Genomic DNA, 21023 nt, shown 5'->3' on the forward strand with positions numbered 1-21023 from the left:
AAATTTAAAAAATAAAATAAAATTGGGCTAGGGGGGATTGCAGAGTTATAATCCCCAGTACCACAAAAAAGAAAAAGGAAGGAAGGAAGGAAGGAAGGAAGGAGGGAAAGAAAAGGACTAGGGATATATCTCAGTCATAAAACACCCTTGGGTTTAATCCCCAGTATCAATCAATCAATAAGTAAATTAGCCTACCCAAGGCAATACAGATAGGAAGTGGATGCAGATGGGCTAGAGCATTCTTTCTCCACCACTATGTTATGATGACCGAATAAAGAAAAGTCAGAGTACTGAGTAAAGACTCTGGGGGGAGGGGCAGAATCCAGTGCAACCCGACTCCCCAGGCTGAGCAATTCCTATCTTTAGAGGTTTCTCCCCACCCTGCCTCTACCCTGTACAGCAAAGAACCTCTGTAAAGCCTCATGTGAGACTCACAATGATCCCACAAGGTAGGCGCTATGATTACCCCCCCCCATTTTACAGGTGATGAAATTGAGGTGCAGAGAAGTTAAATAACTTTCCAAAGGTTCCACAGTAGAAAAGGATAGAACTGAGATCCAAGCCTTAACCTGTCAGTCTGAGATAATGTACACATAGCAGAATAGAAGGAATTCACGTCTACTGTTTCACTAGCCACCCACAGCGTTGTCCTAAACTTTTCTCTCGAGCATAGCTCCACTTTGTGGAAGAAGGTGGGGACAGGCAGATTAGTTCCTGCTGCTCAGCTAATCCATCCCAGCTGCCCAAAGATATGGGTCAGGCCTTCCTTTCAGTCTTCAGGTTCTGCAAGCCCACTGCCCAGGATGTAGCCAGGAACACCCCAGTAAGTCCCAACTCCCACGTTGGCTGGTATGCCTCAGTCCCAGGTAGAAGGGACCTCCACAAGCTGAGGCACTAAAAAGCCAAAATAGCCCTGCCTGGTGGTGGGGCAAAAGTGGGTACTGCTTCCAGATCCAGCCTATGTCAGGGTAACTCCACCGCCCTCCCAGCCCTGAATTTGAGACAAGTATCAAGCAAAACTGGGCATCCCTGAACTGCAGACCTGCCCCCGGGCCTCTCAGCTCCCAGGCTGGCTGCCACAGGCAGGTGTGGGAGTACAGCATCTTGCAATGCGGAGGTGGCAGCTGAGGGGAAGGCCCAGTAGATTAGTGTTTATCTCCTCCCTTAAGTCTCTTACTGGCTAATGGTTACTGCCTCACAACAGCAACAGCACTAAAAATAAGGAAGGGCGCTCCGGCTTTACTAGTGACTCAAAGTGGAGAAAGCCGACACAGACCCAGGCTCCTCCAAGAAACTCTCCAAGGTCCAGAGCATCCTTGTCAGCCACTTAGTTCAACCCTAACTCCAAGGAGCCAAGCTCCACACTGTGACAAGGCCCATGTTTTCTCTGAACCCCAGAAGTGCACATTAGTCCTCGCTCTAATTCGAAACCATGGAGTATAGCAATTAACACATCGGTTTTGGAGTCAGACAGCCCTGGATCGAGTCCAGCACTGTCATATCCAGCAAGTTATTAAATGCACCTGAGCCTCATTCATTCCTTCAAAAAGCATTTACTGGCCGGGCATGGTGGCGCAGGCTTGTAATCCCCGTGCTTGGGAAGCGGAGACAGGAGGATCTCACAGGTTCGAAGCCAGCCACGCCGGCTTAAGAGACCCTGTTTCCAAATAAAAATATAAAATAGGTCTGGGAGTGCAGCCCGGAGATAGAAGGGCTTCCAGGAACCCCAGTACCACCACCAAAAAAAAAAAAAAGAAAGCATTTACTGAGGCCTGCCACATGACAGGTGCCATTCTAGATGTTGGGAAACAGCCATGAACAAACCAGACAAAACCCCTGCCCCAGACCTCATGTCCTAGTGAGACCAGGAGGGGGTGGACACGAAAAAGACACTAAAAAGCTTGTTATGTGTTGCAGCAAGTGTTATGCAGAAAAACAAAACAGGGAAGGGAGAAAGTTTAAGTTTAAATAGGGTAGTAGAAGCCAACCGTGGTAATCCCAGTACTTGAATGGCAGAGATAGAAGAACTCCAGGTTCAAAGCCAGCTTCAGCAATTTAGGCTTTCAGCAACTTGGCAAGACCCTGTTTTCACATAAAAAATAAAACAGATCTGTGGATGTTGCACAAAGGTGGAATGCCCTTGGGTTCAATCTTTGGCACCAATAAGTAAATAAATGAACGCGGTAGTCAGGAAGTCTCAGCAAGGAGGTAACACTTGAGCAGAGCCCAAAGGAAGCAAGAGATTGAGTCAAGCATGTCTCTGATGAAGGATCTTCCTACCTCTAAAACGGAGTCAGCAATACCTAAGGTTTAAGTGAGGCAATATGGGCAGAGTACTTAGCACAATGTCTACACACAATAAGAGCCTCCTTTCCAAGAACCCAGAGAGAGAGGACATGGTCTCCTGGGCTGAGATATGGCTAAATACAACAAGAAAGCAGGACCCATTTTTCCCTCTCCCTGGGCAGAGAGAGAGTCCAAACTGTACTGAGCCCTCTGACCTGTTCCTGGGGCTTCCTGTGAGGTCCTCCATCACCGTCCTGGGGTGGGACCTCCCCCTGGGGGCAGCAGGTGAAGGTGAACAATGGGGACTCCTCAGAGAGATGACCACCCCAGGGAGCATGACCGCCCACAGGATCCCTTTCTTCCTCAGCCTTGCTGACAGTGGCATCCTGCCATCTCAAAGCTCTCTGCTCAATGAACTGTGCGGTTTCTGCCTACCACACTCTCCCTGCCTCCTTGCCTACCATGCACTGCCTGGCCAGCACCCCAACCTCTCCAGCTGTCTTATCCTATCTCTTTTGCCCATACTTCCATCTTGTAGTCAGCTCCAGGGCTGGTCCATGGCTGGGAAAAAGCAGTGTTCCCTATCCCAGTAGGAACAAGTAATAGTTTACAGAGCATCTTTCCCAAGAGCAAAGGCATCCTGGCTGAACACAGCATTCTCAATCCCAAAAGGGACAAGGCCGCAGAGCTGGCTTGGTCCATAGTGGCGGCAATAAGCCCTGGCTCAGCATCCTGAGGTGGTAAGCGCTGATGCTCTTGCCACAAAGACAGCCTCCTCTCTCGAGACACTCCTCGTTCCAGTGACCACTAGAGTACAGCTGCGGACTTCCCAGGCAGACCCTCCTCCAGCCCACCTTTTTACCAGGCTCCTCCCCACCCTTCCCACAGCCCCCCCTTTCCTGTTTGACAACAGCCACTTCCCGCTTTGCTGCAGGGCCACTTCCTGCCTGTGTACTTCTGCCACAGAGACCCACCCCTGCCGGCCTTCAGCCCAGTTCCGACCACAGTCCTCTGCAAGGCTCCCTCTTGCCACAAGATCAGATGTGGCGACAGGAGCAGAAAGCACCTGCTCTGGCCCTCTAGGCCCTGTGTGGGCCCTAGCACCCCATCCAGTGCAGAGCCAGACCCTAGGAAACCAGGATCCCTAGAGACCATGCCCCTCTGGCCTTCAGCCCAAGTGCTTCAAGTCAGTGAAGGGTGTTGTGATTTCACAGGAAGGGCAGCAAGGAGTGACCAGATGCACCACAGGAGGCAAAAAAGAGGAAGCAGTCAGTGAGGTACAGCATGAAGCAGAGGGGCACCAGAGCCCTACAACACCTCACCCCTTGGCCCCAAGAAAGAAGCCTATTCCAGATGCACTTCCCAGGATAGGTGGCAGGGCACATTGGCTGCCAGATTCTCTATGGCTCGGCCAGGGACATGCTGGTTGATTTAGTGACATTTCTCTAAAACCACAAATGCCAGCATTGCTTCAAATAAGAACTCTGCTCTCACCTAAACATACAACTCTTTGTACGTAGGAAAGGACACATGGTCATACCCTAGCTATGAGAATTCTCCCCGAGTTCCAATCTCAAAAACACCCTTGACTTTCCAAGGGGTATCTCACAGGGTAATACACATGATGGGAAACTCCGCTAGCCCCACAGGTTAGACACGTAATCGGGCATGGCCTTCTCTTACTACTCTCCTGAGTGCCTCCCCTTTCCATACAGCAAAAGCCTCATATGGCTCCTTGGGCATCATTTTGAGGAGCCGAAATACAGGCAGCACAAGGATTTGGTGTCATAATCCACCTTCCTCAGCTGCGTATAAACAGCCTGGGCTTGGGCACCGACCAATGGAGATCCCAAGTCACAATACTACCGGCCTCTCCCTGACACTGTGACACCACAGCCCTTCCTCTCGGAATCTCACTCAGAAGGTGCAAAGAGCCTCCAATAAAGAGCAAAATCTACCCACCACACAAGAGCAGGCACTATGGTTTCTGATTCCTTCACACCTAATACCCTGGGGCCTAGTCAGGTCTATGCATATAGGTGGTCAGGCCTCAAATATTCCCAGGTGAACCCATTGGGCTCTCCCTTAACCTAGTACCCCTGTTTCAGCTTTTCTTTCTTTTTTTTTTTTTTTTTTGCGGGTCTGGGGATGGAACCCAGGGGGATTCGACCTCCGAGCTACACCCCCTGCCCTATTTTTTATTCTTTATTTTGAAACCAGGTCTCACTGAGTTGCAGAGGGCCTCACTAAGTAGCTGAGGCTGTCCACGAACCGCCATCATCCAGGTCTTGGCCTCCCGAATGCTGTGATTACAAGCGTGCGCCACCACGCCCGGCCCGTTTCAGCTTTAACCTGAACAACTTCAATCAAAGACCTGCGTCCCACCATGGCTTCTAGATCTCAAGGTAAAGGAAGCCTCAGGAAGGGGGGAGCAAGCAGCTAAGATGTTCCCCACAGTTCAAGCTCCAAACCAGCCTGATGGAGAAAACTTCTCGGGTCACTAAACAAGCCCCAGGGAGGCCAGGCTCTGCTTATGGACTCTCTGGTCACTTTGAAGGGCCAGAGCAGGGTCAGTGCTGAGATTTCTGTGCCCCAGTGGTGCCTACAGCCTTTGCCCACTGTTTTGGTGACATTTCCTTCATGGTAACCAGCCCCAAGTAAAACATCCCAGGAAGCAGCCCCTAAAAATAGCTCCTCCCAGGGCAGCAGCAAGCAGGGGGAGGGGAAAGAGGAGGAGGAGAAAAGAGGGGAGCAGATGGAAAGCTGCTGCTGCTGCTGCTGCTGCTGATAGGGCCAGGAAGTAGAGATGGTTTGGGGGGAAGTGGCTGAAAATGTCCCTACTACAGAGCCCAAAACTGTGGGTACAGACAAGAGGGAGGCCTCAGCCAGCAATAGGAAGGATCTGCTCTACTGGGCTTGGAGCTCTGGACCTAGATGGAGCAGTGTGGGTGACAAACCAGGATTCATTATAGGAACAAAGTACCAGAAGCTGTGTTCAAAGAGAAGAGCCCCGGAGGAAGGTGAAGGCCACGCTGTGTGAAGAGGCTGGGTGTGATCATGGGCACACCTACGCGCAAAAACAAAGACAACACCAACACTGCCCCAAACCCATCTTTTATGCCTTGGTTTCCCCAATGGTCCTGGACAAAGCTATCTGGCCACAGGCAGGTTACAAAAGGCCTCTGCAGTGAGACACTCAAGAGGTGCAAAGTGCCCATCTCCTCCTGTCACCGCCCTTTTGGCACCTATGGGATCAGGCCTGGTCAGTCTGCCAAGGCTGTTCAGAGAGCAGCAGGAACAGAGATGGGAGCAGGGGCTGGCCACACCCTTCCCTGTCTCCCATCAGAGAATGGGGTCAGCCACTCACCTCTAAGGTTTCAGCACAGCTCTGACAAGGGTATGATGACAGGGGACAAGAGCAGGAGAAGAAAAGCAGGGGCTTCCCTCTGAGATGGGGCCACCTTCCAACCTCCATCCCCAGCCCTGATGCAGCGCCCCAAGTCCCTTGGGAAGAGGCAGGGTGGCAGGCCCGTCCCACAGCTCACATAACGAATGGCGATGAAACTGGCCAGAAGCAGCCTTGGCACAGAAGAGGGATATCTAGACTGCTCCCTCCTCCACTGCAGGAGAGCAATCAGAAGAATTCAATAGCTTACATGCAGGATATATGCAGGATGCCATTTCTCTGCTCACAGAAACTGGCCAGTTTTATCCTCAGGAGGAAAATGAGGTTTTGCACACAACCTCCTCAAATGCTTCCTCGAGCCCAGTGTTCCAAGGCGGCCCAGAGCCGCTTCCCAGCAGCCCCGCTTCCATTGCTACCTAGCCCTCCCTTTTCTTCCCCTCATTTCACCCAGATCCTTAACAGGAAAGTATCACTTGGAGATACCACAGGGGACACAAATGTCATGGGGGCTGCTCAGGCCAACACCAAGGGGGTGGGGACTTTCAGTTGGCACCATCCAGGGGGATCCCATTTCAGACCCAAGGGCCAGCTGGACCCAGAAAGGGACAGCCTTTACCCTTCTAGTGGCCACAACACCAGCCACGGCCTGGGACACAGACTGACAGCCCAATCTGGGGGCTCAGAATGAGGCCCCTAATCACAGAACAGTCCATGAACACAGATGGCCACAAACCAGCAAAGAGACCACCTGGAAGAGACTGGGCCACGGTGTGTCTAGTGAATCCCAGGAGCATGACAAAAGTAACTGTCACTGCTGCCACTGCTAATTTTTTTTTTTTTTCAATTCTGGGAATTGAACCCAGGGCCATCTACATCCAAGCTACACTCCCAGGCCTATTTTTTTATTGTGTTTGTTTGTTTGTTTGTTTGTTTGTTTTTGTGGTACTTGGGATGGAACCCAGGGGCCTTCTACCTCCAGGCTATACTCCCAGACCTATTTTATATATTATTTGGAAACAGGGTCTCTTAGGCTAGCTGAGGCTGGCTTTGAACCTGTGTGATCTTCCTGTCTCAGCCTCCCAAGAGCATGGATTACAAGTGTGCGTCACCATGCCCAGCTTATTTTTTCTTCTTTATTTTGGTACAAGGTCTTACTAATTGCAAGGGCCTCACTAAATAACCGAGGTTGGCCGTGAACCTGTGATCCTCCTGTCTCAGCCTCCCAAGTACTGAGATTACAAGCGTACACCACTACGCCTGGCTGGCACTGCTGATTTTAAATGGTATTTCTAGATGGGAGTGGTGGCACATGCTTATAATTCCAGTACTTGGAGGCTGAGACAGAACAGTTGCCAGTTGAAGGTCAGCCTCAGTTATTTAGTGAGACCCTCCACAACTTAGTGAGACTGTTTCAAAATAAAGAATAAAAATAGGGGCTGGGAGCCAGGTGTGGTGGCACACACTTGTAATCCCAGCATTTGGGAGGCTGGACAGGAGGATCACAGGTTCACGGCCAACCTCGGTTTGTGAACCTCGGTTTGTTCACAACCTGGTTTGTGAACAGCCTCAGCTACTTAGCAAGGCTCTTTGCAACTCAGTGAGACCCTGTTTCAAAATAAAGAATAAAAAATAGGGCTGGGCATGTAGCTCGGAGGTAGAATGCCCCTGGGTTCCATCTCCGGTACCACAAAAAAGTAAAAATAGGGATGGGGTAGTAAAGCTCAGAGGTAGAATTCCTCTGGGTTCAATTACCAGTACTTAAAAAAGGGGGGGGGGGTGTTTGTTTTTTTGTTTTTGTTTTTGTTTTTGTTTTCGGTACTGGGGATAGAACCCAGGGGCATTCTACCCCTGAGCTACATCACTAGTCCTTTTTTCTTTTCGAAACAGGGTCTCACTGAGTTGCAGAGGGCCTCACTAAGTAGCTGAGCTGGTTGTGAACCACAATCCTCCTGTCTCAGCCTCCCAAATGCTGCGATTACAAGTGTGCGCCACCTTGCCCAGCTGAACAAAAGGTATTTCTTAAGAGTGGCTCATAGACTACTAGCTACATAAAAATTCCTGGCCCCACCCCAGACCTCCTGAAGCAGAATCTCTGTGGATAAAACCCAGGCAACTGTATTTTAATCAAGTACTCAGCAAGCATGATGGCTCACACTCGTAATCCCAGCATTTGGAAAGCTGAGACAGGAGGATCGCAGTTCATGGCCAGCCTCAGGTACTTAGTGAGGCCCTCTGCAACTTAGTGAGACCCTGTTTCAAAATAAAGAATAAAAACATAGGGCTGGGGAAGCTGGGCGTGGTGATGCACGCTTGTAATCCCAGCATTCGGGAGGCCGAGACCAGAGGATCGCGGTTCACAGACAACCTCAGCTACTTAGTAAGGCCCTTCGCAACTCAGTGAGACCCTGTTTCTTTCTTTCTCCCTCTCCCTCTCCCTCTCCCTCTCCCTCTCCCTCTCCCTCTCCCTCTCTCTCTCTCTCTCTCTCTCTCTTTTTTTTTTTTTTTTTTTTTTGCGGGTCTGGGAATGGAACCCAGGGGCATTTTACCTCCAAGCTACAGCCCCTGTCCTATTTTTTATTCTTTATTTTGAAACCAGGTCTCACTGAGTTACAGAGGGCCTCACTAAGTAGCTGAGGCTGTCCGCGAACCGCAATCCTTGGGTCTCAGCTTCCCGAATGCTGGGATTACAAGCGTGTGCCACCACACCTGGCTAGTGAGACCCTGTTTCAAAATAAAGAATAAAGCCGGGCGTGGTGGCGCACGCTTGTAATCCCCGCACTTGGGAGGCAGAGACAGGAGGATCGTGCAGGTTCGAAGCTAGCTGCGCGCGCTGGCTTAGGAGACCCTGTTTCCAAATAAAAATGTAAAAATAGGTCTGGGAGTGTAGCCCGGAGATAGAAGGGCTTCCAGGAACCCCAGTACCACCAAAAATTAAATAAATAAAGAAAGAAAGAAAGAATAAAAACTAGTGCCGGGGGTGTAGCTCAGAGGTCAAATGTCCCTGGGTTCCATCCTCAATACCACACAAAAATAAATAAATAAATAAAAATAGGGCTGGGGCTCTAGCTTGGAGGTAGATTGCTCCTGGGTTCCATCTCCACTACTGAAAAAAAACAAAAGTATTCAAGGTGATCCTTAAGCATACTAAAATTGAAAGTCACTGCTTACTACGAAGTCCCAATAGTGGTTCCATAAGACCATTAACAATAAGGAAAGAGAAATCTTAAGCAACACAGGCTTCCTACATTTCCCATCCGGCCCTACATTTAAAGCACAGGTCTTTATCCTCATCTGTCCTCTCCTCAAGCAGACTGGCTCCTGGATCAGAAAGGGGGAACCCAAGCCAGCACTAGGGTACAAGGGCTCCAGCAACCTGACTCTGAGTTTCCCAGGAGCCAAAGCCAAAAGGCAACCGTGACTGGCTATGCAGTCATCTTAATCCATTCATTTAATGTGTATATGTTTAGTATGTATCAGGCAGTTTTCTAGGTCCTGCATACCTACACAGAAATAAAAAACATAGTCCCTTCCCTCACCTCTCAGGCCCTCACAAAGAGCAAAGTGTTTTTTACAATGTATCTCAAAAGAAATTTCTTCACATAGGGCATACAGACTAAGAAAATAAACATAACAAGTACTGTAACATTTCATAACACTGTTTCTGGTAGCATCTTTCAGTAAGGCCAAGGGTATTTCTCCAGTACCCATCTTAGTGAAAGCAACTGAAATCCAGATAAATGGTCCAAATACAGAGGTTTTTTTTTTTTGTTGTTGTTGTTGTTGTTGTTGTTGTTGTTTAAATGCTAATTGTTTGCCAGCGTGGTGGCGCACGCTTGTCATCCCAGCGCTTGGGAGGCTGAGACAAGAGGATCGCACAGGTTCAAAGCCAGCCTCAGCTACTGAGTGAGGCTCTCAGCAACTTAGTGAGACCCTGTTTCCAAATAAAGTATAAAACAGGTCTAGGAGTATAGCCGGGAGGTAGAAAAGCACCTGGGCTCCAACCACAGTACCACACACACACACACACAAAAAAAAAATGGTAATTGTTCCAAGGATAAATTCTAAGGTACATGGAAGAAAAAAAAAAGAAAGAAAATAAAAACGGACCATTTGCCCTTCAACACTAGCAACATGGAGAAAATGCTTCGGATAAAAGCAAAGAGAACAGGATATAAAATGTTATACTCCATGAGGTGAAAATCTGTATGCATATGAATAAAGATAAGAAGGGAATACGAAGATTTAAAAATAAAAGAAGACATAAGGGCTCAGGCTCCTTGGGGTGGGGGGTGCTCTTAAATCTTAAAATAACGACTCATCATTGCCATCACCTGGCCCACTGGCTCCTGCATTCAAGCCTATTGAAATGCCTCCTTCAGCCCAGCAGAGCCAAGCTTGGAACCAGGAGCTCCAACTCCACATCTATAGCTGTTCTGAGCAAACGGAATGACATTATGTGACTTTCAGTGACTATGTAGACAGGTCCGCAGACGAAAAAAAAAAGCGCTCAATGTACATTGGCATGAATGGCCTACCTGGCAACCCAGTCACCAGCAGGGGTCTCAGAGGTCACAATAACAAGAAATGATAGCCCACAAGAAGACTTCCCACCCAGATCTGACCCCTGAAGACTAAGTGATCTCCCCGGACCACCTCACCGTGGATGCCACCGAGGAACAGTTTTGTGCCCTCTTTCTTTCCTTTCAGCTTGCAGCACAGAGAATCATAAACAAGAAAGCAAGTCAGCAGGGAGTTCCAGCAAACACAGCTACCCCCTTCAGAGCTTCATAGGTGACCCTGGTGAGCCCACAACATTCCCAAACGCAGAAATCCAAAACCACAGAGCCCTAGACAGACAGACAGCGATGAGTGAAACCCAGCTCCAGCCGCTGCATCTTTATAAAATATACAGCGTAAACTGAGAGGCTGCAAAGAAGCCACAGCCTTCGTTCTGAACCCTATAGGCACCCAGCCTAGCGAGGACCTTAGCCCCACCCCTCCAAGAAGCTCACATTCCCCAGGCCCATGCCTGGGGCCCAGCACCCCTTTCTTCCTCCATTTCCAAGACAACACCCTCCCATTCTCCCACCTCCAAAACAGTACTGGCACCTACGCACTCCTGACCCCTTTTGTTGGCATCTGAGTCTATGGACCAGGACCAATCCTCTATCCCAAAGTTAACCTGCTATCCCAGCCACACAACAGAGTCCCAGTCTTGGCAGAACTATCTCAAAAGAGGGGGAGTTGCTGTCTGAAGCATATGATTTTACACCAGCATCCTCTTCTCAAGTTGAAAAAAGAAATCAGAGAAATTAAACCTCATCTGGTTTGGACAGGAAAAGAAAGATACCAAGATACCAGTTGGGAAAGGCAGGTCCAGGTGGAGAGGAGGTAAGGAAGGAAAGGGATGCTGTCACACAGATCAGGGAAGTCAGGGGGGTAGGGAAGGGGCAGAAAATAAAAGCCAAAGGCAGGTAGCTCCACAAAAGTCACCTCGCTACCTTGACATTCCAGACTGTCAGCTCCCAGGTGTCTCTCCCTCCCTCAACCCTGGGCCAGAGGACACTGGTCAGATGAAAAGAACAAAGCAATAAAGCCAGGCGTAATCCCAGGACCTGGGAGGCTGAGACAGGAGGATTGTGGTTCGTGGACAGCCTCAGCTGCTTAGTGAGGCTCTCCACAACTTAATGAGACCCTGTTTCAAGATAAAGAATAAAAAAATTGGACTAGGAGTGTAGCTCAGAGGTAGAAAGCCCCTGGGTTCAATCCTTAGTACCCGGAAAAACAAAGCAATGCATCATGGACTGGAGATGCCAGACATGAGCCCCATTTCTGTTGCACCAGGGCTATGCTGTGTGGGCACAGGGAGGAATCTACCCTTAACCCATCATCCCTGCCTGCATCTTCCAATTTTAGCCAGAGGAAGTCTGCCTGAGAGCCCAGCCCCCACTGTCCCCCCACCCCAGGGGAGGAGGGCATCTGACCACCCACATATCTCTATAGCAACAACTGCTTTGGACTCAAGGTACCCAGAGAAAAGGAAAATAAACAAGTCAACTTTACAGCCAATATACACGAATAGCAAAAGGCAGGGGCTGGTGGGAGAAAGCAAAACAAGCCCTACTAGAGTGGATGGGAGAGATACTCCCCAGCCAGGGGGCAAACACAGTCCTGCTAAACAGGTCCCAGAACAAATGCCAACATGACAGAAGCCCACTGTCATCTCTGTGGAATTTTATAGCTTCTCTGGATGCTTGGAACATGTATTCTATCCACTGCTTCAGAGATGCCCACGTCACTACTGTCCAAAGCCCACATCTTCCCCAGGACATCTGTCCTGGCTTCTAATATATTTTCAGCACCCTATTTCCCAGCCCCACTTCCTTTCCCCAAGTCTCATAACCTTTGTCCCTAGGCTGCACCTTGCAGCCCTCTAGGATCAGACCTATTTGCACAATACTTCAATGTTACTGGTCTACACCTATCAGATGAGGTAAATGTGGCAAGCTCCCAATCCGAGGTTTAGAGACAAGTGTTGGTTTTAAGTGGTAAAGACAGTCAGTCCCTGGTCCTCCTGGCCTCAGGTACCGGCGAGGACCCCACAAGGAAGTCACCAGAGAGTAGGCCTTCTGCTCCCTATACCCCTAGGCAAGGCAGCTCCTGCCCAGACCAAGCCACTGGCATTTCTAGACCATGAGGCATCATCACTCTCCACCCAGGACAGACTACATCTGCTGCTGTACCAACTTTGTAATTTGATCAAAAAAGCAATCAAGTTCATCTGGCAGGATCTGTTCCCGAGAAGCCCTCACCAGTAGCTAGCCTCCCCTGATGTTTACAGATTTCCTTCCCCGGGGAGTCTGTTCTGCCGCCTGATGGGTAGGGGAGGCTGGATTTATCAGAGCTGCTCACTTACTGCACTTCCATCCCAAGTCACCACTGGGGCACAGGGACGAGGACAGGCCCGTAGTGGCCATCACTACCACAAATAGAGAGGCCCCCGGTGGTCCAAATTAAGAGCACTCCATTCCACACCACCCCCAGATCCTCCACCTCCCTGAAGACCAAGCTCCTGTGAGCCTTCAGAGACCACTCCAGCTCCTCACGTCTCCTAGTCTTCATTCTTATCTCGCTGATCACCTCTAGTACCATGCACCTCCTTCCCTGGCTTCAAAGTCCACTCACCCTGAAATTACAACTCATCTCCAAACACAACACATCCCCCCAACTCCCCCAACTCCTGAGGCACCAGCAGGAGAAGCTTTGGGAGGGCTCCCGGAGAGAGAGAGATGAAGAGGGAAGCGCTCACCTCGGGCAGACAACTTCTTGGTGTTGATGATTTTTGCTGCGTACTCCTGTGTGGAGGTTTTCTTCACACACCTGCGGACCACAGAGAAAGCACCCCTGGAGAGAAAGGGAGGAAAAAACTGGAAAACGGAACAGGGCAGAGTGACAGAGGCGTACTTGAAGTCTGAGGACAGCGATGTTCCCACCACTAACCCTTTGGATAATCTCACACTCTAAGCGCAGTGACCACCGCCAACCAACGCGAGGCAGAGGATGAGGCCGCAGCGCGACACTGAACAGATGTGGGGGGAGGACCACCTGGCCCCCACCCCTCATCCAGCCCAACCTCAGGCTGCACATCGGGAGCTGGTGGGCGATGCTTCACACACACACCTGCTGCATCTCACTGATGCCCTGCAGTCCCCGCCAAGAGAACCAGGGGAGAGAACAGAGACCCTCTCCTCCTCTCTGTAGGAACAGCTGAGGGTAGGGGAAGGCGAAGTTAAAAGGAAAGCATGATTCTCTGGGAGAGAAATCTCCAAACGCGGGGGACAGTGAGGCTCGCCCCCTCTCTCCCACCACAATCGGTTTCAGCCCGCTGCATCCCGGCTCAAACGACAGCCGGAAAGACAGGTCACAGTTGAGTCTGACATCAGTAACTCCCCTTCCCCAAGACATCCCCCTCCAGGGGCCCCGCCAAGCCGGAGCTCGCACTCCGGGGCTCTGGAAACGTCCAGGGGGCGGGCGGGGCGGGGGCTGCAGTGCTCGCCGGGCTCCCGCCGCGGTGGGGGTGGGGTGCCGGGCGGCCGGCTCGGTGCGCGGGGAGGGGGATGCTGCGGCTGCGGCTGCGGCTGCGGCTCGGGGACCACTGCAGGGTGGGGGAGGGGCCGGCGCCGCAGCCCCGCCGGGCAGCCGGGCCGGGGTCTGGCCCGGGGGGCGGGGTCGGAGCCCAGCCCGGCTCGGCGCCGCGGGGTGGGGAGGGTCCCGCGCGCCACGGCTCGGGCGGGCGGGGGGCCGCGGCCGGTGCGGGGCCGGGGGCGGGGCGGGGCCGCGGCGCGGGCCGGGGGCGGCGGGCCGTACTTGCCGAGCTCCTCGAAGAGCTGGTAGTCGTCGGTGAAGCGGGTGCAGGTGGTGGTGGTGGCCATGCTGGCGGCGGGCGGACGCGGCGCTGCAGCCCGCGCCGACGTCGGTGCACAGTCACCGCCGCCCGGCCGAGGGAGCCGGAGGAGGAGACGGGCTGCGCCGGCAGCACCGCGAGACTTTACCGGGGCGCGCGAGGGAGGGGGAGGGGGAGGGACACCCCCGCCCCGCCCCGCCCCGCCCCCGCCGCCGGGGAGGGGCCTCGCGCCGCGCGCCGCAGAGGGTCCCGCGGCGGGCGGGCTCGCGCCTGGGCAGGGGGCGCGCGGCGCCGAGCCACGCCGCCCCGCGCTCCCGAGACCCCCACGTGGGCGTCGAGTGCCCGGCGCCCCTCTGCGCGCGGAGCCAAGGTCAAGGAGCCTCTGTCAGACTGCACCTTCTGGAGATGCCCCCGTCTGCGCAGAGCCAGCCGGCAGCAGCCCTCCCTCAGGGAGCCGACAGTGGAGCCTTGCCCAAGCATCAGGGCCATCATTAAGAAAAAATATGTGTGACTCTCGGGCGCAGTTTGACCAGGGAGGCCAGGCCAGGGGCCGGCACGCAGGTGGGACTCTGCCTTCCTACACTCCAAATGTACAGCTGAATGTACATTTGGGGAACGATCCCAAGACTTTTGCTCGGGCGGCTAAAAAACCTAGTGGAAGCAAAGAGGAGACACCCTCGTTTTCTTGCAGAGCATCCTGTACTTTTATTTTTTAGCATTTACTTTTTTTTTTTTTTTTTTGCGGTACTGGGGATAAAACCCAGGAGCACTCTACCTCTGAGCTACACCCCCTGCCCTAATTTTTATTCTTTATTTTGAAAGAGGGTCTCACTGAGTTGCAGAGGGCCTTACTAAGTAGCTGGCCAACTGTGTTTCTCTTGTCTCAGCCTCCCGAATGCTGGGATTACAAGCTTGCGCCTGGCGTAATTTACACATTTTGTAATTAAACACTTTCTGGTACAGAGCTAGAACGTGATGGGGTGAACTCTGGGATCATTCTGCCCAGCTTGGATTTCTGGGCAACTCACTGACCAGCTGTATGACCTTGGTCAAGTTACTTAATCTTCCTGTGCCTCAGTTACCTTATCTGAGAACTGGGAATAGTAATACTATCTACTTCACAGGGTTGTAAACATTTAATGAGCTAAATCACATAAAGCACTTATAATAGTACCTGGTACCTAATTAAAACTGCATTTGCTGTTATTATTTATCTTCCCACCAAAGTGTAGGTTCCAACGGGGCAGGGCTTCTGCCCCTTTGATCACATTGTATACTCAGCCTCAGGCTCTCAGTGAATATTTGTAGAATAGCAAAGGGTTGCCCCCCTTCCACTGTCCCTAATATTGCAGGTTAGTAGGACAGAGGGACCTAAGTGTCTCCATAGAGAAGAAACTGACTGGGCAGGTTCCTGACTGCTGGGGCGGCTGTATCCCAAGTCCAGGGCCAGCCCAGTTGGGCAGGGCAGAGCTCAGTAACTGTGACAGCTCAGACTTGATTACAGCAGGGCACCCACTGGGAGTCAGGCTCTGTTGTCAGCAGGCATGCTCTGCCAGGAGGCAGCTGAGAGCCTGAAAGTCCTAGTTGCTGCCTCTTGAGCTGCCTCCCGGAGGGGTGGGCAGGGCAAAGCTCTCAAAGAAGCCTCCCCTCCTTCCCCTACCCAACAACCCAGGGAGGGGCTGTGAGAACCAGATTGCCCAGCGGGGTGACTGGGGAATGGGAGGGAGTAGAGCCCCTGAGTGACTGCCTGGGAGGGGATCAGAAAGGACCAAGGAGAGGTCGGGGCGACAGAGCATTATTTTCCTCCCCCCAGGGCAACAGGAAGTAAAGCTGTGTAGGTAATGCCACTTCCTACCTCAAAGCACTAGGGTGACAACCAGTCCAGGTCTCAGCAGGGGTAGGGCAATGGGAGTGTGAACACGAAGGGGGGGGGGGGGGTGTGCCGCAGTCTTGAGTTTCTGTCGTCCACCCTCAAGGCAGACGCGAGGCTGACCTGTGCTCCTCCATTTCAGTTGCTCATCGTGTGCCTCTCCCCAGTCCAAGGCAACTTGGTTCCTGAGCTCCAGACACTGATGCTTGAAACATTATAGACATTAGTGGAGGTGGGGTGAGGAGAAGAGAGGGCAGGTTGAGCAGGCAGGGCCTGGGGTAGACAGCCGGGCCCATCTCGCTGCCTACCAGGAGAGGCATGTCAGCCCAAACGAGGGTGAGGGGTCCGCACTGGGTGCTTCAGGGCAACCACATAAAACACTCTGCACCAAGTCTCTGGGTAAAAGGGAAATGATGAGAGAAATATTGGTGTGAAACCTTGGGAATGGTTCATATTACTGTCTAAGTGGAGCTAGCTGCCTTTCTTTTCGTTGGCACTGGGGATTGAACCCAAAGGCATCCTACCTCCAAGTTATATACCCTCAGGCCGATATTATTTTTTATTTGAAAACAGCATCTCGAGCTGGGCGTGGTGGTGCACGCTTGTAATCCCAGCATTTGGGAAGCTGAGACTGGAGGATCGTGGTTCGCGGACAGCCTCAGCTACTAAGTGAGGCCCTCCGCAACTCAGTGAGACCCGGTTTCAAAATAAAGATTAAAAAATTGGGCAGGAGGTGTAGCTCGGAGGTCGAATGCCTCTGGGTTCCATCCCCAGACCCACTAAATAAATAAATAAATAAATAAATAAACAGCATCTCACTAAGTTGCAGAGATGTTAAGTTGCTGAGGCTGGCTTTGAACCTGTGATCCTGCTGTCTCAGCTTCCCAAGTACTAGGATTATAAGTGTGTGTCACCACACTAGCTGCCTTTCAACAAATACACACCAACTGTCTACTTTGTGCTTGGCACTACACACACATCTCTCTCTCTCTCTCTCTCTCTCTCTCTCTCTCTCTCTCTCTCTCTCTCCTGTGTGTGATACTGGGGATGGAACCCAACGGCTTTCTACCTCCGGGCTACACTCCCAGGCCTATTTTATTTTTAGAAACAGGGTCTCCCTAAGTTTCTGAGAGCCTCACTAAGTAGCTGAGGCTGGCTTTTTTTTTTTTTTTTTTTTTTTTGCAGGTCTGGGGATGGAACCCAGTGGCATTTGACCTCCAAGCTACACCCCCAGCCCCTTTTTTTAATTCTTTATTTTGTCTTTTTTCTCTTTTTTTTTTTGGTGGTACTGGGGTTCCTGTTAGCCCTTCTACCTCTGGGCTACACTCCCAGACCTACTTTTATATTTTTATTTAGAAACAGGGTCTCCTAAGCCAGCGCACGCGGCTGGCTTCAAACCTGCGCGATCCTCCTGTCTCTGCCTCCCAAGTGCAGGGATTACAAGTGTGTGCCACCACACCCGGCTAATTCTTTATTTTGAAAGAGGGTCTCACTAAGTTTTGGAGGGCCTCACTAAGTAGCTGAGGCTGTCCGCGAATCGCGATCAATCCTCTGGTCTCAGCCTCTCACACCCTGGGATTATAAGCGTGTGCCACCACGCTCGGATTGAGGCTGGCTTTGAACCTGCAATCCTCCTGTGTCAGCCTCCCAAGTACTGGATTACACGTGTGTGCCACCACACCGGCTGCCTTTCACTTTTCAAAGGATTTGAATAAAGTGGAAATTTAGAATTTACATGGCTAAAAGAAAACTCGATTCCTTTTCTTTTTTTCCTTCTATCTCTACCTCACTTTCCCCTCCTACCCTCACTACTTCTCTCATCAGTACAGACTCGATGTGTCCACCGTTGTGACAGTTTGGAGCCTATCGACACTTCTGCATAAGCTCACATGCACCCTCCTTGATCCTCATCAATATAACGCCCACAGAACCTCCAGCTACCCCACAGCAATTAGAGGGAAGATACATACAGATAATAGCGAGTTCACCAGCTCACTGTGCATCAGTATCTATGGCAACCTCATGGGGTCCGCAGGCTGTGCTGTTCCAGTTGCAGCCGGTCCCCTGGGCAGCATCAGCACTCAGCCAGTGCCCAGAGCTCCTGGAACAGGGATAACACAAAAAATCAATGTCATGATAATCACAAGAGCTACCCACTGAGTGTGCTCAGGGTGGACCCTTCCTTGGTCTTTCTCTTTGAAGCCACCAAAAATTACACCATTGTTTCCTGAATGAGAGAAGCTTTCCTCCCTAATTCTGGAAAGTTATTTATTTATTTATTTATTTATTTATTTATTTATTTATTGTACTAGGGATTGAACCTAGAGGCGTTCTAACTACAAGTTATATCCCCCGTCCAATTTTTTTCTTTTCTTTTTTTTTTTTTGAAAACAGAGTGTCGCTAGGTTTCTGAGCCTCGCTACACTGCAGAGGCTGATTTTGAACCTGCAATCCCCCTGTCTCAGTCTCCCAAGTACTGGGATTATAAGTGTTTGCCACCACACCTGACTTGGAATGCAATTTTAGAGTATAAAGGTACTTACTCTTCAGACCAAAGGAAAATGGAACAGTTGGAAGTGGGCTATTGATTTACTTATTTGGTACTGGGGATTGAACCCAGGGATTTTCTTCCTCTGAGCTTCACCCCCAGCCCTTTTTATTTTGAAACAGCGTCTCATTAAATTGCTGACGATCAGCCCGGTGTGGTGGCACACATGCTTGTAATTATAGCATTTGAGAGGCTGAGACAGGAGGATCACTGTTCAAGGAAAACCTCAGCTACTACTTAGTGAGGCCCTTTGCAACTCAGTGAGACACTGTTTCCAAATAAAGAATAAAATATAGGACTGGGGGCGTAGCTCAGAGGTAGAATGCCCCTGAGTTCCATCCCCAGTACAAATAAATAAACAAATAAATAAACAAACAAACAAACAAACAAATAATAAATTGCTGAGGATCTTGCTAAGTTGCTGAGGCTGGCCTCAAACCTACAATCCTCTGGTTTCTGCCTTCCAAATACTGCAATTACAGGTGTATATCACCATCCCTGGCTAAGAAGTGGGGTATTTAAATCAAGAGGGGGGTGACACACACTTATAATCCCAGGATTTGGGAGGCTGAGACAGGAGGATCACGGTTCGCGACCAGCCTCAGCTACTTAGTGAGGCCCTTTGCAATTCAGTGAGACCTTGTTTCAAAATAAAGAATTATGCCAGGTGTGGTGGCGCACTCTTGTAATCCCAGCGTTTGGGAGGCGGAGACAGGAGGATCACGCTGGTTCTTGGGAGGCGGAGACAGGAGGTTCGGGTGCAGGTGCGTGGCCAGTCTCAGTTACTTAGTGAGGCACTCTGCAACTTAGTGAGACCCTGTTTTAAAATAAAGGATAAAATATCAGGCTGGGGGTGTAGCTGGGAGGTAGAATGCCCCTGGGTTCAATCCCAGCACCAAAAAATAAAATAAAATATAAAAAGGGATAACAGTGTGGTTCAGAGGTCAAATGCCCCTGGCTTCAATCCCCAGTACCACAAAAAAAAATAGCCGGGTGTGGTGGCACACGCTTGTATTCTCAGCGCTTGGGAGGCTGAGACAGGAGGATCACACAGGTTCGAAGCCAGCCTCAGCTACTGAGTGAGGCTCTCAGCAACTTAGTGAGACTCTGTTTCCAAATAAGGTATAAAATAGGTCTGGGAGTATAGCCCAGAGGTAGAAAAGCCCCTGGGTTATAAGCCAGGCTTGGTGGTGCACGCTTATAATCCCCGCGCTTGGGAGGCTGAGACAGGAGGATTGAACAGGTTCGAAGCCAGCCTCAGCTACTTAGTCAGGCTCCAGCAACTTAGTGAGACCCTGTTTCCAAGTAAAATATATATTTAAAAAAACGTCTGGGAGTATAGCCCGGAGGTAGAAAGCCTCTGGGTTCCACCCCCAGTACCACAAAAAAATTTTAAATTAAAATTAAATAAAAATAAAGCAAGAGTGGGGATGCCTTAAAAGAAAAAAAATAGTTGCCTACTTGGGAAATGTCATAAAATCAGTTTGAAGGGATTAACTCAGCCTATGTCCATGAGGAGCTTTCAGTCCACACTACACAGAATCCTGGGCTCATTTGGCTGTGCTCCAGCTGCCACACAACCTATCTTTTGGAACTCCGTAGATTTGGTTGAAGATGAGAGTTCAACTAAAAAGAAGTTTGAAGTCCCTGGACTAGTGGCTTCTGAGATACCGTCCAACCCTAAGATTTTATGATTAGTTTGGGAGAAATAGAGGTGATGAGGTCATGACCTCTGTCCAAGAAACTCAGAGAATTACTATTAGTAAGGCATTTGAAAATAGAGATGTGATAATGGGGATAAAAAAGTAAAAAAAAGGCAAATGAAGACATTTAAATAAGCAATCCCCAAAATGCAAGTGAGCGATGTCCCTTTCTTTTCTGAAAGACAGACATCAGAAAAAGCCAATGGGGAGCCGGGCGTGGTGGCGCACGCTTGTAATCCCAGCATCCCGGAGGCTGAGACCTGAGGATCTCGGTTCATGGACAGCCTCGGCTACTTAGTGAGGCCCTCTGCAACTTAGTGAGACCCTGTTTCAAAATAAAGAATAAAAAGCAGGGCAGGGGGTGTAGTTTGGAAGCCAAATGCCTTTGGGTTCTATCCCCAGACCCGCAAAGATTAAAAAAAAGAAAGAAAGAAAGAAAAGAAAAGAAAAAGAAAAAGAAAAAGAAAAAGCCAGTGGGCTTTTTCAAATCACATCCATGTGGAGAAAACTTGCCAGGCTCTATCCCCAATGAGAACTACCCCCAACCAAGCACTGTTCTTGATGGGAGTGTTTTCCACCCTCCTATGAACTGAAAAAGGGCCAAGAACCACAGATTAAATCAACTGTGGTCTTTCTCTTTGGGGGGGGGGGATTCTGGGGATTGAACCTCTGACCCTTTTTATTATTTTTTTATTTTGAAGCAGAATTTTGCTTGATGATTATTATTATTTTGGTACTGTTGCATACTACCTCCAAGCTACCCCCCAGCCCTAATTTATTTACTTTTTTTTTTTAATTTTTGAAAC

The 21023-nt window shown here is 50.4% G+C and overlaps 1 protein-coding gene across 30 annotated transcripts in view; it reads right to left on the reverse strand.

Moving 5' to 3' along the window:
• CAMK2G (calcium/calmodulin dependent protein kinase II gamma) overlaps positions 1 to 14124 on the reverse strand; it is a gene marked incomplete at both ends in the record, with an annotated part of 78712 nt that extends 64588 nt beyond the window's left edge. For 28 of the 30 annotated variants that reach the window (XM_080695035.1, XM_080695046.1, XM_080695042.1 and 25 more), the window contains 2 exons: positions 13002 to 13096; positions 14060 to 14124. In XM_080695035.1, the coding sequence (XP_080551161.1) occupies positions 13002 to 13096; positions 14060 to 14124 (160 nt within the window). The remainder of the gene's footprint in view (positions 1 to 13001; positions 13097 to 14059) is intronic. The other 2 variants (XM_080695036.1, XM_080695053.1) reach the window with 1 other exon arrangement.
• Between the last annotated feature and the right edge of the window lie 6899 nt (positions 14125 to 21023).

The sequence above is a fragment of the Muscardinus avellanarius genome (genome assembly GCF_963383645.1).
Source record: "Muscardinus avellanarius genome assembly, chromosome: 4".
Classification (NCBI taxonomy): domain Eukaryota; kingdom Metazoa; phylum Chordata; class Mammalia; order Rodentia; family Gliridae; genus Muscardinus; species Muscardinus avellanarius.